The 14610-nt window shown below is 49.4% G+C and overlaps 1 protein-coding gene across 35 annotated transcripts in view; it reads right to left on the bottom strand.

Annotated features, from left to right (window-relative positions):
- Positions 1 to 14610, bottom strand: part of CLASP1 (cytoplasmic linker associated protein 1) — a 2584612-nt gene that overhangs the window by 1892444 nt on the left and 677558 nt on the right. For all 35 annotated transcript variants that reach the window (XM_069616701.1, XM_069616702.1, XM_069616704.1 and 32 more), the window contains one exon: positions 2512 to 2657. In XM_069616701.1, coding sequence (XP_069472802.1) covers positions 2512 to 2657 — 146 coding nt within the window. The remainder of the gene's footprint in view (positions 1 to 2511; positions 2658 to 14610) is intronic.

Raw genomic sequence — 14610 nt, 5'->3', positions numbered from 1 at the left:
TTAACTTTGGTTGACATTCGCGTAGATGGGACCACTGAGCAGGACATGGGGCATCCATTTTTGTACCCCCTTTCGACTCCATCTTGATGACCAGGCCTCACTGCGATAGTACAGCGCGCAGAGCACATGGCCCCCACCCTCGTTCCCACTCTGACTGGAAAACTCCAGAGGTATTTACAACAGCTAATAAATGTAACACATCAATCTTCCTCTGAGATCACTGTCCTGCATGTGAACCAGCCTGAACTAAGCACATAGCTCGTTCATCTCCACAAACGTGTCCTTGCCCACGCACCCTCGCCAGTGGAAACCTACTGCCATTCTGACCCTGTGTCCATGCAAAGTATTCTCTTCATGTGCCAGACCACTGACCACGCCATGATGCCCATCTAGCAGACCCCCAACTAACATTAGACCCCTACCACAGAATATCGTTGCCTATCAATAACAAACGACACATACCAGAGATTCTTGTGAGCACAGACCCACACTTCAACCAGTGTGTTAATTGATAGTATAGATATATGTGACTTTTATAGAGACATAACCTACTGAAAGACTTTGAACGAGTGTTATTTAGAATCTCATGCATTATTGAGAATATATTATGTTAGCTTGGATGGTGACCACCCCGCTTCACAGCGACCTGACCTTCACCCATTCGGAGCATAGATGTCTGACGTCCATCCTTGAATGGAGACACACTTCATTCATTTAAAAAATCGAAACAACCGTTGTTGAAATATATGTGGTGTTTTATTTTGTATCTTATTTTGATGGCACAAAAATACAAGACTTTACACATTGTACAGGTCAGGTTGCAGCACAGCAAGGGAAAATCCCCTGTACTGACCGCTGTCACGCGGGAAAGTTTTTCTTATGGCACGAACGGCACAGGCGGGTATTACTCTTCGAACGCGGTGTCCAAGCCTCCCGTGAAGCCACCAGGTAAAGGAACGATAGGCCACCAGCCGGTACTACCTGTGAAAAAGAATGATACAAACTGTTTTTAAATGAACAAGATAAGTTTATTAAACGTTTGTTGTCAATGACAATTCTTGTAACCAATGGCATTCTGCTTGGACAAATGCTAACTAGAGACTGCGCACCATTGAACGACTCATGCGTTAACATGATATGTATATGTAATTTTGGATATAGTAGAAGACCATGAAATAGGAGTGGCATCACAAGCAGAGTATACTTACTCGTTACTCGGATTACAAGGACGAACAGTGGCGCGAAGTTCGTGCATAAGCACCATCATTATCCTCAACACGGAGCGTGTGAGGCAGGCTGCCCTGAAGTCTGGTAGCTCAGTGATGCATTGCGGTCGTGGCTCGCCTTCCGAGATGTAGGCCACGCATCCCGAGTTTTCACAGCAGCAGCAGTTCTCCTCGGTTGGCATTAGCTCGCACCGATTGCATGTGCACCAGGTGGAAACACCGTCCATGCGACTAGGTCCAGTGTCTTCATCCGTTGATTCGTCCTGCCAACTGCTGTCCGAAGCCCCATCGTTTTCGCGCGTTTCCCTTTCCAGTAGTTCCTCCTCGGTATACTCGGGCTCGTGCATGTAGGGCATTATTGTAGCCATTGTGTGGTAAACAAACTAAAATAATTTATAGCGATGGTACAGGTGTTCACACGGGTTACAAGCGGCAAAGGTAGCTGACCAGATCACAGAAACGAGTCACAGAATACTCAAAGTAACACAGAGAGGAATGGAATCGAAAATCTGCTGCTGTGTGTTGTGAAACGGTCTGTTTATACTTATTGAGTAAATAGGCTTCCTGCCGTTTCATGGCGACACGTCATTAGCTCAAGCGCAGCGATTGTTGACACGAGACGTGCTTTGGCGTTGTGAAATGGGCGGTACGCGTCTGCTGATGACAGGCTCAGGGGCGGGGGATATGATTTAGTGCCGCAAAAGCAGGTCAGCCAGGGCGAGGCAGCAAGTGATAAGATTATCACAAAATGACAGCGCACTGGTGCCTGTTTTCGCGTGCGTTTAATGGACGAAAACTCGGGTAAGGTCCATAGGAAAAATTTCTAAAATCGTGCGGCTCAGGCTTAAAAACACATGGCCGACCCGTAGGGACAACAACTAATTTTGACCGAACCATTCCTTTAAAACTTCTAATGTGTACCCCTTGCGAAAGACCTCAAAGAGGTCTCCAGTAATCCACACATTTAAAATGTTTTGACAAACTAACATTGCCAATTTTTGCTCAATAGTTCCTGAGATCACACAGAATGTTATACACTCCCATAGGCCAAATGCATTTCCAAAATAATACAATAATGAATATATTTTCATAAAGCATCAAGCTATTAGATGTCTAGTCAAGAATCCTGGATTTATGGACTTAGTCCTGGACTTATGGACTTCATTTTCACATTAATCACATAGATTACCCTTTTAAATTTAGGAGCAAACATGATGGGCACATGTTGACCAGCTAGATTATCCACTTTCAAAGGATTAAATAATGCAATGTAGATATTTCTTACCCAAAAGTGAGACAAGCCTCTCGGACCACCTGAGAACGAAGGTCTTTTGCAGAGAGTTTAAACGCTCCGTCCAGCAGGCGTAAAAGTTGAAAAAAGTTTTCATTCTCTGCCGCTCCACCCAGGACTAAAGATCGAATCTTCTTCAGCTGTTAACACACAAAGGCATTTTTACTATAGGAAGTACTGCAAAAAAAACGAATTTCACAGTTCTGATGCACATTTAGAAATGTCAACCATTAGCCAACATATAAAAAAAAAAAAAAAGATTAAGAAAATGCATCAATCTCTGGCGACTGATTCCACAACAATTTACTCGAGAACTCAATGTGTGCGAGGTCAGGTCTAAGTTGCTCCTCTAGTCTGGTTTTCGTAACATTCACAGAGTTTCAGATATAGATTTAGAATGGAAAAATCGAAACTACAAGTACCAGTAGACAAAGAAAATTCCAAGACTGGGTGAGCTCAAACCCTACCCTGTATAACTTGAGATTTCGAACAAACTTAATACACTCTCCACCATCAAACGCAAAGCTGTTTTTCAGCCAATTGACCAAATGAATAGTAATAATTATGTCATAGTCAAGAGACTAGATGTGTTTGTTTCACTCTTGGAGTTCGAAGGCTACATGAGGTATAGGCAAAGTTGCACCGTCAAACCCTCATCACAGATTGGAGGATTACACTAACTAAAGGAATGCTAAATGCTAGCCCAAATACAGCATGTCCTTACGAACACAATCTTGATTAACAATCTAATGACCTTCTGCAATAAGAAAATGTACTTCCGGAAGGAAATGCATTATGAGATTCAGGGGGAGAAGGGGTGAGAAGGCCATACATCTAGATGTCCACAATTTGAGTGAGCTCCTGTGACCTGCCATCAGATTGACAACCATATCCATTTCCCCTCCCCACCGCGCTGCCCCTCCCCCCCCACCCATTGAGGTATAATTCTGATGAACAGGCAATCCTGCTGTTGGAGTGCCTGATCTGCTGCCAATGCTGTTGGAGCAACTCCGAGGTGAGGCTTCCCTCACCACCTTCGGCAAAACTCTGAAAACTACCCTCTTCACATAAGGCCCGACACACCAGCACGAATACTTATCATATATGTTGTAATATACGTCCCAATGCAATATCTGTAACAGTATGATATCTTGTAGTATTCATAATGTGTTAACAATCGCTATCATGCCTGTACCATGCAACTAAGTTATTGCAAGTAACAGCGCCTCAATGCCCCTGGGCTGCTTGTGCGATATATAAATAAATAAAAAAATGTGTCTCTGTTCAGGCACCACACTCTGGTGGGCAGCCCCCATTTTGCAGTTCGGGAGCCTGGTGTAGTACGTGCCAGTTAGTGCTGCATAACGACATGGATCCTTGCAATGGCCTCTGAGGCAATCTTGTGCAGGTGTTGGCTGCCGCTGCTCTGTACATTTGGGGGCCGTTGGCTTTGTGGGCCCTTTACCCCAGGGCAACCCTTCCTCCTCTCCCTGATGTGTGGGCACCTGAAGTGAGGTAAGACCCCCTTGCATACTTGTACACACCTGTTCCGTTTCTTTTTCCCTAGGACAATACCCATGGACCAACTGAGGTCCTGGGCTGCATTCACTCTTGTGTTGTAAACCCTTGTTAACTGTGTATCCAAGAGATCTTGCACCATCAGAAGGTTTGCACCCTCCACACTCTTGAGGGTGGTACCTAGTGGTACACCTACATATCAAATGTACAACTGTCCGTCTGTTATTATGCTAACAATTGATATATTATATGTATCATCACCAAAACTCAGAGATTAAACTAAAATTATTCTGAATCTCAAAAGTGTGGGTCTCCCATCCTGATTTTTTTTTTTTGAATATACAAATATTCAGCCAGACCAGCCAACTGTTCGTGGAAGGCTTTGGCTGATGAGGGGTGTCAGGGTCCAACTCATCTGTGTCTAGGAAGCTGTAGCATACTGATGATCAGCACTAGGGACGGCGCAGGCAGCGGAGGCTGCTTTGGGCCCAGAGGAGCTGGCCCCAAGGCTGCATGACCGTGGAGGCAAGCGGCTGTACCAGTGGGAGCATGTCCCTGAGGATGTTGCCCATCTGTGTAGACCTCATGAACTTGAGAAATTTCTCAAAAAACTTCTTCACAGGCTGGGGGTCATGGGGTGGGTGACTGACGGAACCGGCGTAGGTGTGAGGCCCATGGGCTGCTGAGGCTGGGGCATGCCCTGTCTCACTGTATGGGCAGAGGTGTACCTGTCCTATGAAGTAGAGGGGTACACCGTGGGCCAAGTGACAGGCGTTGAGCAATCCCACCTGGAGACTCTATCACCTACCTGTTCCTCAAATTGGGCTGGTGTCGGGTGAGCCGGCATTTTGCCTGGCCCGACTGACATCTTGTCTTGATGCATGCCACGTGCCTGAGTTGTGGTACTCGCAACAGGCCCGGTTCCCTCCATTACGCATAGCGGTGGAGGTTGAGGCCTACCCTGCACCTCAGGACGTGGCCTGGTAGGCGGAGTGCCCTCGGTTATAGCGCCGGTAGTGTTGTGTATACGGCGCTCCCTCAGACATCAGTCCGGTGTTAGGGCATAGGCCCTCGGGTCGAGGCCCGGTAACAGAACCTTGTGGTCCCTCAGCAGGGTCACCGGTAGGATCTCGCAACCCCTCGGCCTGGAGGTGAAGCAGCCTCGGTACTCATGCTGGTACTAGGACCTGCTAGATCCCGCCCGCTTGAGCGCTTCCTGGGGAAGGAGTCGCCTTTGCGGGGTACGTAGGTGAACAGTGCACCTACCTTGCGCCTGGTCTTCTTGACTAAATTCTTTAGGTCCTCTGGAGGTGACCTACCGAAGAGCTCTCTCCACCTGGCTAGCCTCTTCTTGAGTGCACTGCACGCGGTACAACCTTGCCAGCCATGGTCCGGGCCAAGGCACTGGAGGCAGAGGGCATGTCGGTCGGATGTCACGAAGAGACCCTCGCAGGCTGGCAGGCTGGACACCTGCTGAAGCCCGACTAAGTCGACATGAGCCGGGGAGGAGCACGGCACCAGAGGACAGAGTGGTACCCGATTTAAAAAAGAAGACAAAAGGTACTTCTCTGGGGAAGAGCACGTGGAATTACTAGGCCGAAGGCCTAACCCAGGAGAGCTGTCTAAAGTGGCCTGTGTCTGTCGACGCGGAAAAGAGGACTGAGGAGTGACACCGGTGGGCAGAGTCAGGGGAGCGAATACTCCCAGGGCTGCGCCCCCACATTCATCTAAATTTAAAGGGGAAGATGATTGTTCTGGTGAAAAAGGTTCCATCTCCCGTCCCTTGCGAGGGACGCCCATACAGTATGGAGGAAAGAGGACGGGACGTAGGAGTAACTTAAGGAATAACAAAACCCTTAAAAGCCAAGGAAAAAACAGTTGCAGGGATGTTAAGGTGAACTTAACGCAACAAACCCTATGAAATTTAGCTAAAGCTACCTTAACTTTTCGCCCCGTGCTGCGCAGCCTATGACCACAATGTTTAAGTTACCTACCTGCAACTATTGTTCTCCAGCATGGGTCTGGCATGGATGGATTCACATACTCATGATTATTCCCAGTCAGGCTGGGAATCCTTGGTAAAAAAAAAAAAAAAAAAGTCATTTTCACTCTGTATCTCCTTTAAACCAATCACTGTCCTCTTGGTCATACTGCCCCCAATCCAATGACACTCCTCTCCCTATGCCCTGCCTCTGGCAGCCATCTTCAGATTTGGTAAGCACGTAAAGTGGCAGTATGACCAAAAAGCCAAGAGCTGCAGAGGGGCCAGAGGGAGGGTTTGCATGTGAATCCATGCCAGAACCATGCTGGAGAACAATAGTTACAGGTACGTAACTAGGTTAAGGCAGGTCCTGGGTAAGGCATGATGCTGCTCAGAGCACGGGTCAGAGGACTTGCTCGACTTGAGCCATGCAGTCAGCCTGCTATACCGGTCTTTGTCTTCAAGAAGCCCAGGCATATCTTGCAGCCATCCTAGTTGTGGTCTGGGTGAAATTAAATGATATTTTATTTATATCACGCTCCTACACAAGTGTTTTAAAGCGCAACCAGAAAAAAAGGAGGGGAACAAGGGAGGAAAAAAAAAAAGCGATTTTACTAGGCCCAGTGACAATTGCCTGACTCCAATTACTTGCGTTCTTGGGACATGCCTGACCCTCGCAATAGTTTATTGGCCTCTTCCTCGTCTCAGCACCAGAGTGGTGTGACTGAGGGGAACTAAGAGGAAAGGACTGGCAACAACTTATGGAGGTAAAGGGTAGGGTTTGTTACCACGAGTGGGGGATACTGTGCCTCGTGAAAAGACCTCTCCCCACAGACCCTCCACCCAGATTATCCTCCTTCGCATCCCCACCCCCACAGTGTCAGGATCCAAAAGCGATGGCATTCCCTGGACACCTGAGAAAAGGATCCAAGGGGAGTAGGTGTCAAGATGCCTTCAGGTTTTTCACAGTATTTGCCCATATTTAGACCACCCTTACGTTTCTACATATAGTTATGAACTATTCTAAAATGCTAATATTACAGGAGTACATTGTTTAAAACAAACACCTACACATCACATCACTACTTGTGAAGCTTTTCTTTGTAGTACCTTGGTAAAAAAGGTACCTGAACTATAAAATGGTACACTGCTTAGAATGCTCCCGTTTGTGCAAAATATATATATAAAACATGTTCATCATAATATAATCTGTATATACATTTACACAAAAAAAAAATAGTACACAGACACATGCTGAACCCTAATTCTTTACTACGTTTTAAAATAAACATATGTAAATACTCAATTGTTTTAGTGTAAGAAAAGGGTGTACACGTTCCATTTATGTGAAGTGCTTTAACACAAAGAACTATATATTGGGATATATTTTAAGATTTCCATATGTGGCTATTGGAAAAAGTGATTAATACTCCCTTAAATATGTATAGAAAAGAAAGTAAGTTTTAATATTCAATATTTGCGTGACAACATGTACATCAATGTATATTTCTTTGAGTGTCTTTTGTGATTAACATGTTAAAATTGAAATAAAACCTACTGTACAAAGAACCCCGGGAGGGGACTAGCATGTTAACGGGCCCGTCATTAACAGGCCAGTTGTTAACATGCTCCCCATTCCCATTGAGCCCTATGGGGGCTCAATGGGAATGGGGATGGTCTGGGTCCGGGTTCCCTGAATGGGGAAATACCAGGCCCTCCAAAGTCGGAATGGCCCAGTATTTCCCCATTCAGGGACCACGGACCCAGACCCGAGTTTGGAGGCAGCCATGCCCTCATTAAGGGCATGGCTGCCTCCAAACACGTAATGAGGCCCATTGACTTTTGTGTATTATAGAGATATTGTTAGTGATGTCACCAGTGATGTCAATGTGGTCATAGATCTGCAACAGGGGGCGTGCAGCGAACAAGTTACTTACCTGTAACTGTTGTTCTCCAGCATGGGTCTGGCATGGATTCACATGCTCATGAATATTCCCTGTCAGGCTGGGAATCCTCGGTAAAGAAAAAATCAGTATCAGTTTCGTTTCTGATCTGTCTTTCTTAGTAGTAAGCAATCACTGGTCTCTGGGTCATACTGCCCCCAGCCAATGACTGCCCTCTCCCTAAGCCCTTCCCCTGGCAGCCATCCTCAGATTAGGTAGCACGTAAAAGGGGCAGTAGGACCAAGTGAAGAGCCGCAGAGGGGAAGGAGGGAAGGTTCGCATGTGAATCCATGCCAGACTCATGCTGGAGAACAACAGTTACAGGTAAGCAACTTGTTCCTTCTCCAGCATGGGGGTCTGGCATGGATTCACATGCTCTTGAATATAAGAAGACACAGCAGTACACATATGCACAACCACGGGAGGTGGCAAGGCTCAACATTAAGCATTACAACAACTCAACATTAAGCATCTCTTACCCTCCTCACCAGGCCCACCTTCAGGCGAACAGGTTGCGCAGCACTCCTTGGCTGACCCTGGACTCCTCCCCGGAATCCCAGTCGACGCAGTAGAATTTCGTGAAGGTGTGGGTCGACCTCCACGTAGCAGCCCTGCAGATGTCCAGCAGGGGCACACCAGATAGGAACGCCGTGGTACCAGCGATCGCTCTTGTCGAATGGGCTCACGGACAGCCGGGCAACGGTCGGTTTGCCAACCAGTGACAGTGCATGATGCAGCCGGAGAGCTATCTGGAAATGGAAGCCTTCGAGAGGGCATTCCCTTGGTTCACAGGTCCAAAGTTCACAAACAACTGTGATGTCTTTCGAAAACTCTTTGTGCGGTCCACATAGAACTTCAGCGCTCTAGCTACATCCAGCGAGTGCAAAGTCCTCTCGGCCGGCGACGAAGGCGACGGGAAGAAAACTGGTAACACCAAGAGCTCGTTGAGGTGGAAGTCCGACGGCACCTTGGCCATGAAGGAGGGGTGCGTCCTCAGCACCATCCTCGCCTCGTGGATAGTCAGGTATGGGGGTTTACAGGAGAGGGCCTGGATCTCTCCCACTCGTCGTGCGGAGGTGATGGCCACAAGAAACGCTGTCTTCCAAGATAAGTACTTCAACTGGGTTGAATGCAGAGGCTCGAATGGCGGCCCCATGAGCCTGCTCAGCACCACGTTGAGCTCCCACGTCGGGGCCGGAGCCTTCACCGGCGGGAATGAACAAAGCAGTCATTTCATAAACTCCTTCACCAGGCGATGGGAACAGAGAGATGATCTCCCAGGAGTTCTGGTGTAACGGGAAATCGCTGCTAGATGCATCTTGATGGAGGCATGAGCTAGCCCCGCCTTGGCCAGCGACAGCAGGTATGGCAGCACTCTCGGGGCCGTAATCCGTAGGGGATCAATCTTCTGTATGCGGCACCAGAAAGAGAACCTCTTCCATTTGTGTCCATAGCACTTGAGAGTTGAGGACGCCCTCGCCTTAGCAAGCACCTCCTTGCAGTCCAGCGGGATATCGTACTCTCCAAACTCTAGTGCTGCAGGAGCCAGGCCTGCAAGTTCAGGGACCCCGGGTCGTGATGGAGGATGGCACCTCCTTCCCTGGAAAGATCTGCGTCCGTCGACAGTTTGACTGGGTGGGGGACACTGACAAATCCAGAAGGTCTGGGAAACCGATCTGCCTCGGCCACGCCGGTGCGATGAGGATCATTCTGCACAGGGACCTCTTGACTTGGTTGATGAGTCGCAACGGGAAAAGGGGGGGAACGCATACAGGAACAGGCCGTCCCAGGGGAATGAGAAAGCATCGCCTATGCTCCTCAGCTGGGGAAACCTGCTGTCGAACCTCTGGCACTTGGAGTTCGTCGCCATCGCGAACAGGTTGATCTGGGGTCTGCCCCATCGTTGGAAGAGTCGATCCACTTGATCCTGCCGCAGCTCCCACTCGTGGCACGAGCGCAGCCCCCTGCTGAGTGAGTCGGCGATGGTGTTCTTTATTCCTGCCAGATGGAAGGGCACCAGAAACATCCCCTGGGCGATGGCCCAGTGCCACAGATCCTGGGACTCCTTGGATAGGGCTGGGGATCTGGTGCCTCCCCCTGCTTCCGGATATAGAACATCGTGGTGCTGTTGTCGGTGAAGACCCTCACCGTCCTCACCTTGCCCTTTAGGGACGGAAGGAACGACCTGAGGGCCCAGAACACGGCTCGGAGCTCCAGGATGTTGATGTGGAGTGACCTATGGAGTGCACCCTGTCTGCCTCCGGAGTTCCGAAAGGGCGGCCGTCGTTGCTGCAAAACTCCCAAGGCCCGAGCCGTCTCCGTGTCGGTCTTGATGGCCCGAAGTGACTCATCAACTGTCTTTCCAAACAGGTTGTTCCCGTTGAAGGGCATGTCCAAAACTTTGGTTTGTACGTCCTGGCGGAAATCTGTTGCCTTGAGCCATCCCCGCCGTCAAAGGCAAACACTGTTGCCCAACTGGCGGAACCCGGCGTCAGCGATGTCCGTGGCCACCGTTATGGCGTGGACCGACGCCACCTCACCTTCCTGCAGGATCTCCAGGGCCTCCACCCGCTTGTCGTCCGGTAGGAAGTCCAGCAGGGGGGCGATCTTGTACCACAACTCCCTGTCGTAGCGGGCCACAGTCGCTAGGGCGGTGGCCGCCTTAATTCTCGCCGCCGCAGACGAGATGACTCGTCGTCCCATGCGTCCAGTTTCCTTCCCTCGCCGTCAGGTGGGGAGGTTGAAATTGAAGCCGTCGCCCCCGCTGCTTTCTTCTTGGCCGCCGCTGAGACGACCAAACCGGGGATCGGCTGTGCCCTATGGCACAAAGGGGCAGAATCGGTGACCCGGTACTTCTTCTCGTACCGATCCCTCTTGGCAGGCGTCGTGGACGGGTTCTTCAGGAGAGCAAGTCCCTCGTCCCAGATATCGTCAATCAACGGCACCGCGAGGACCGTCTTCCGCTTGGCCTCGCGCTGTTGATAGAGGAAGCCTTCCTTCTTCTGTTCTTCGGGGCAGAGATGGAAAAGCTCGGATGCCCTGGCAATCATGGCTTGGAAGGAGCCAATTTTGTCGGGCGGGGAGGCCCGAGGGGGTGGTGATGCAAGGCCCATCCCGTCGTCACCACCGTCGTCATCCGTCCCCATCGTGGCCGTATCGGTTCCCGTGTCATCCCTAGGATCAGGGGAAGGAGATGAAGGCTGAGTGGGCCGCAAGGGCTGGAAAGGCGGGGGGGGGTGAACTCTCCTCTGCTTGTTTGGAGGGCTTCCCGACAAGCCCGGTTCTGCTTTGTCGTCCGTTGGGGTTAGAGGCAACCTCGTCCTTATCTCCGTGCAGAAGGTTTGGATTGCCATCAAAATGGCCACTGAGTTGTCCTGAGGCTCGGGTACTGGTTGCGACGGGCGCGATGGTTGCTCCACCTCCATGGGAGCCTCGTTGGCGCCACCGTCGCTCTCTTCGTCCGACTCCTAGGGATTCCTCCCGTGGGACCGGACCTCCTCGAACCTCTTGTTGAGGCCCTTCACGACTTCAACCAGCTCCTCCTCAGAGGCTGTATCCGTGTCCGTAACGGCCACCGGCCACCCCCCTCTTTTTCCACCGGGGTCTTCATGGGGGTCTCATCGATGGGCTGAAAAGAGGATTCCCTCCCCGGAGGCAGGGGAAACTCTGGGCCCCGAGGTCGCCTTCACTGGGGTAGCCTCCACAGGCTTCGCCATGGATCCCTGCGACTGTCTCGATAGAGGACTTAGCCGGGTGAATCAAGGCCTTCACCACCTTAGGCGCGCTTGAGGCCTTCACACCTTTGGGGGAGGGTCACCGCCTCGCTCCCCCCTCGGCTGATTCCTTCGAGATCGACCGGGGCCTCTCCAGAAGCTTACCCAGGTTCTTAGATTTTCTCTTCCCCGCGCCAGAGCAGTGGCTCGTGGTTGATGGCGTCGGTGGAAGTGCGTCCTGCCTGGCAGGCGAGGAGCCTCTCCCTTCGGCGCTCCAGTGCCCGCGGACGTTGCGATGCTTTGCCTTCTGTTGGGCCCCCGTCGCCGGGGCACCCTCACAGGACTTAGAAGACTGCTCAGACTTCTTCTCACCTGCTGGGCCCTTCTCCAGCCAGCTGGCGAGGTGGCTCTGATGATCCCTCAGTCCGTTCCGACAAGTTCTTGCAAAACGCACAGTTCTTCTCCACGTGTGTTTTGTCTTCGTGAAGGCATTAGAGACATCTCAAATGCTCATCCTCCTTGAAAACATTCTGTAATCCACATCCAGGGCAGTTTCTGAACAGCTTGGATCCAGGCGTCGAGCTTCCCTGGTCCTGGGCCATGTCCACGAGGTAGGACTGAGATCTTCTGGAATCCTCCAAGAAGCGTAACTCGACGACCTTCGCCTTTGAGGGGCGTAGAAAATTCTAAAACGGGTCCCCGTTGATCGGAAGTAGAAACGGTGGAGCTTGAGGCTCGATTGACCGAAAAAATGAGATTAAACTCTTTGAAAAAAGCGCAAAACGCAGTAAAAGCTTGAGAGCTATAGTACGAGGACTCCCAACACTTGAACGTGCGGTAAAATCTGAGGATGACTGCCAGGGGAGGGGCTTAGGGAGAGGGCAGTCATTGGCTGCGGGCAGTATGGCCCAGAGACCAGTGATTGATTACTGCTAAGAAAGACATCAGAAACACTGATTTTTTTTTTACCGAGGATTCCCAGCCCGACGACGGGGAATATTCATGAGCATGTGAATCCATGCCAGACCCCATGCTGGAGAACTATGGTGACTTTAGCAGATTTTCTGTTTTTTTTTTTTTTGCGTTAAGTTCTTACCTTAACGTCCCTGTAACTAAAGTTTTTTCCTTGAAAATATATATAGAGAGAGTCGCTGACAAAACCTTAGTTACGGTGCAGCTAGGTTGTGCTGATTTGTGGGAAGTCATGACCAGCTTAACTCTGTACATTCCCGTTGATGTCCCCCATTATACCATGCCCCCATAATGCAATTTTGTAAGTCATTGTAAATCCCTTCTCTTACAATATGTATGGGCTTTGCAACGGGAACGCATACAGTTCAGCTGTTCATGACTTCAGTGAGGAGCCAGCAATGAGACGCAGACACAGGGGGTTCATGATTTTGGCCATAAACTTATTACAAATGTAAAGGGGGTTGGAAAATGCAAGTCATTTCCCTACTCAACATAAACCAAGGGTCCGTCCAATGTCAAGATGTCCAAAGCAAAACCGTCCTGTGGCCAAAGTACTATCCCTCACATTCTAACAAAATTAACTCTAAGGTGAAAAGGGTAATGTCTTTGGCATTGAATGGGATAAATATTTTCAAAAAGGAACTGAGTTCCTCCAACACAAAAGGTTCCAGAAGGACAGTTTGTTGTTCCAGACGGTGGTTCCCTTCTCCTAGATTTTTCTTCACTCAGTTTTTATACTTTCAAGAATATCAGTGCAATAGGTTCTCTTGATCAATAACACAATTAGTGTATAAAAACAACTTTGCTGTTAGTCTGTATCTTTGTAGAATAGCTGGTGTACACTGCCAGGTTTTTTTTCTCCTCTTGGGTAAATTCCAGGACTTCCTCAGCTGATTTATTTTACAAACTGTTCAAATTGACTTTGCCTGGTATGCTTCCTTACCAGGACTTTATATGAATACTTTTGCAGTTTGCATCTGCCTGGTATACTCTCCAGCCAGGAAATTCCTCATATGTGCACTGTACACACTTAGACATAGTCTCATATCTATTTTGTTTTCACGTGATTCTGCCTAGTATACTATCCTGTCAGGGCCATCCTTATAGGTATGCGACATACACTCACAAACGTGACAGTCTCTTAAATTTCCTTTCTTCTGTCTTTTAAAGTAATATTCAGTTGCTCGTTCTTTCCTATATACTCTGTTAAATGTTATTTGCTTTCGGGAAGATTGACAATACGCCCCATTCAGCCAGCTTCCTTAGGTGGACTCGCCGCTCTTGATGGTGTATAGGGTTTTGTGCGGCAAGCCTGCAGCTCTTCAGCATTAGATTCCTGCTCGACGTTCATGTCTTGCTGCTTCTGTGTCCCTCGCGGCTCCCGCTCTTCCGCTTGGCAGCTATCCGGGCTTGGGCGGTGAGGATGCAGCCTTTCGACACTTGGAAACCGTCAAGCTTCTCGTCGGCTTCAGGCATCCTCACAGCATGCCGCTCCTTGCAGTCCGCTACGCTCAGTTCCTTCAGTGAACTGGTTGGCTCCATGGGCCTCGTACCAGCCCTGCTGTCCCTCAATCAACATCGAGAGGACTAGAGTTCTCCAGCCAGAGTCTCCCCATCAGCTGTTTTGCCAGTTTAAATCTCCCAGCAACTTGCCTTTCACCGCAACAATTAGAGCGCGGCTTGTGTTCTTGATCTCCATTCATCTTCAGTACTCGGCGCATCTTTCTCATCCCAGTACTTTCGCATTTAGGAAAAAAGAAGCCAGTTCTTGGTGACTTGTCTGGAAAAGTATATTCAGTCATTTTAAAAGGCAAGTCAGTTCTTGAGTACTTCTTTTCTCTGGAAAAGTAGTTTTGAAAGAGAAGTCAGATTTTGGCAACTTGGGTCCAAAGTATGGCGAACTGTTTTCCGTAACCTTCCTAGATGGGTTAGGGGAGGTATGAGCATATGCCATTAAGGCACAGGA

This window comes from Ambystoma mexicanum, chromosome 9 (assembly GCF_040938575.1).
Source record: "Ambystoma mexicanum isolate Mex_15411 chromosome 9, UKY_AmexF1_1, whole genome shotgun sequence".
In the NCBI taxonomy this organism is placed as follows: domain Eukaryota; kingdom Metazoa; phylum Chordata; class Amphibia; order Caudata; family Ambystomatidae; genus Ambystoma; species Ambystoma mexicanum.
This window is presented reverse-complemented; position numbering and strand designations above follow the sequence as displayed.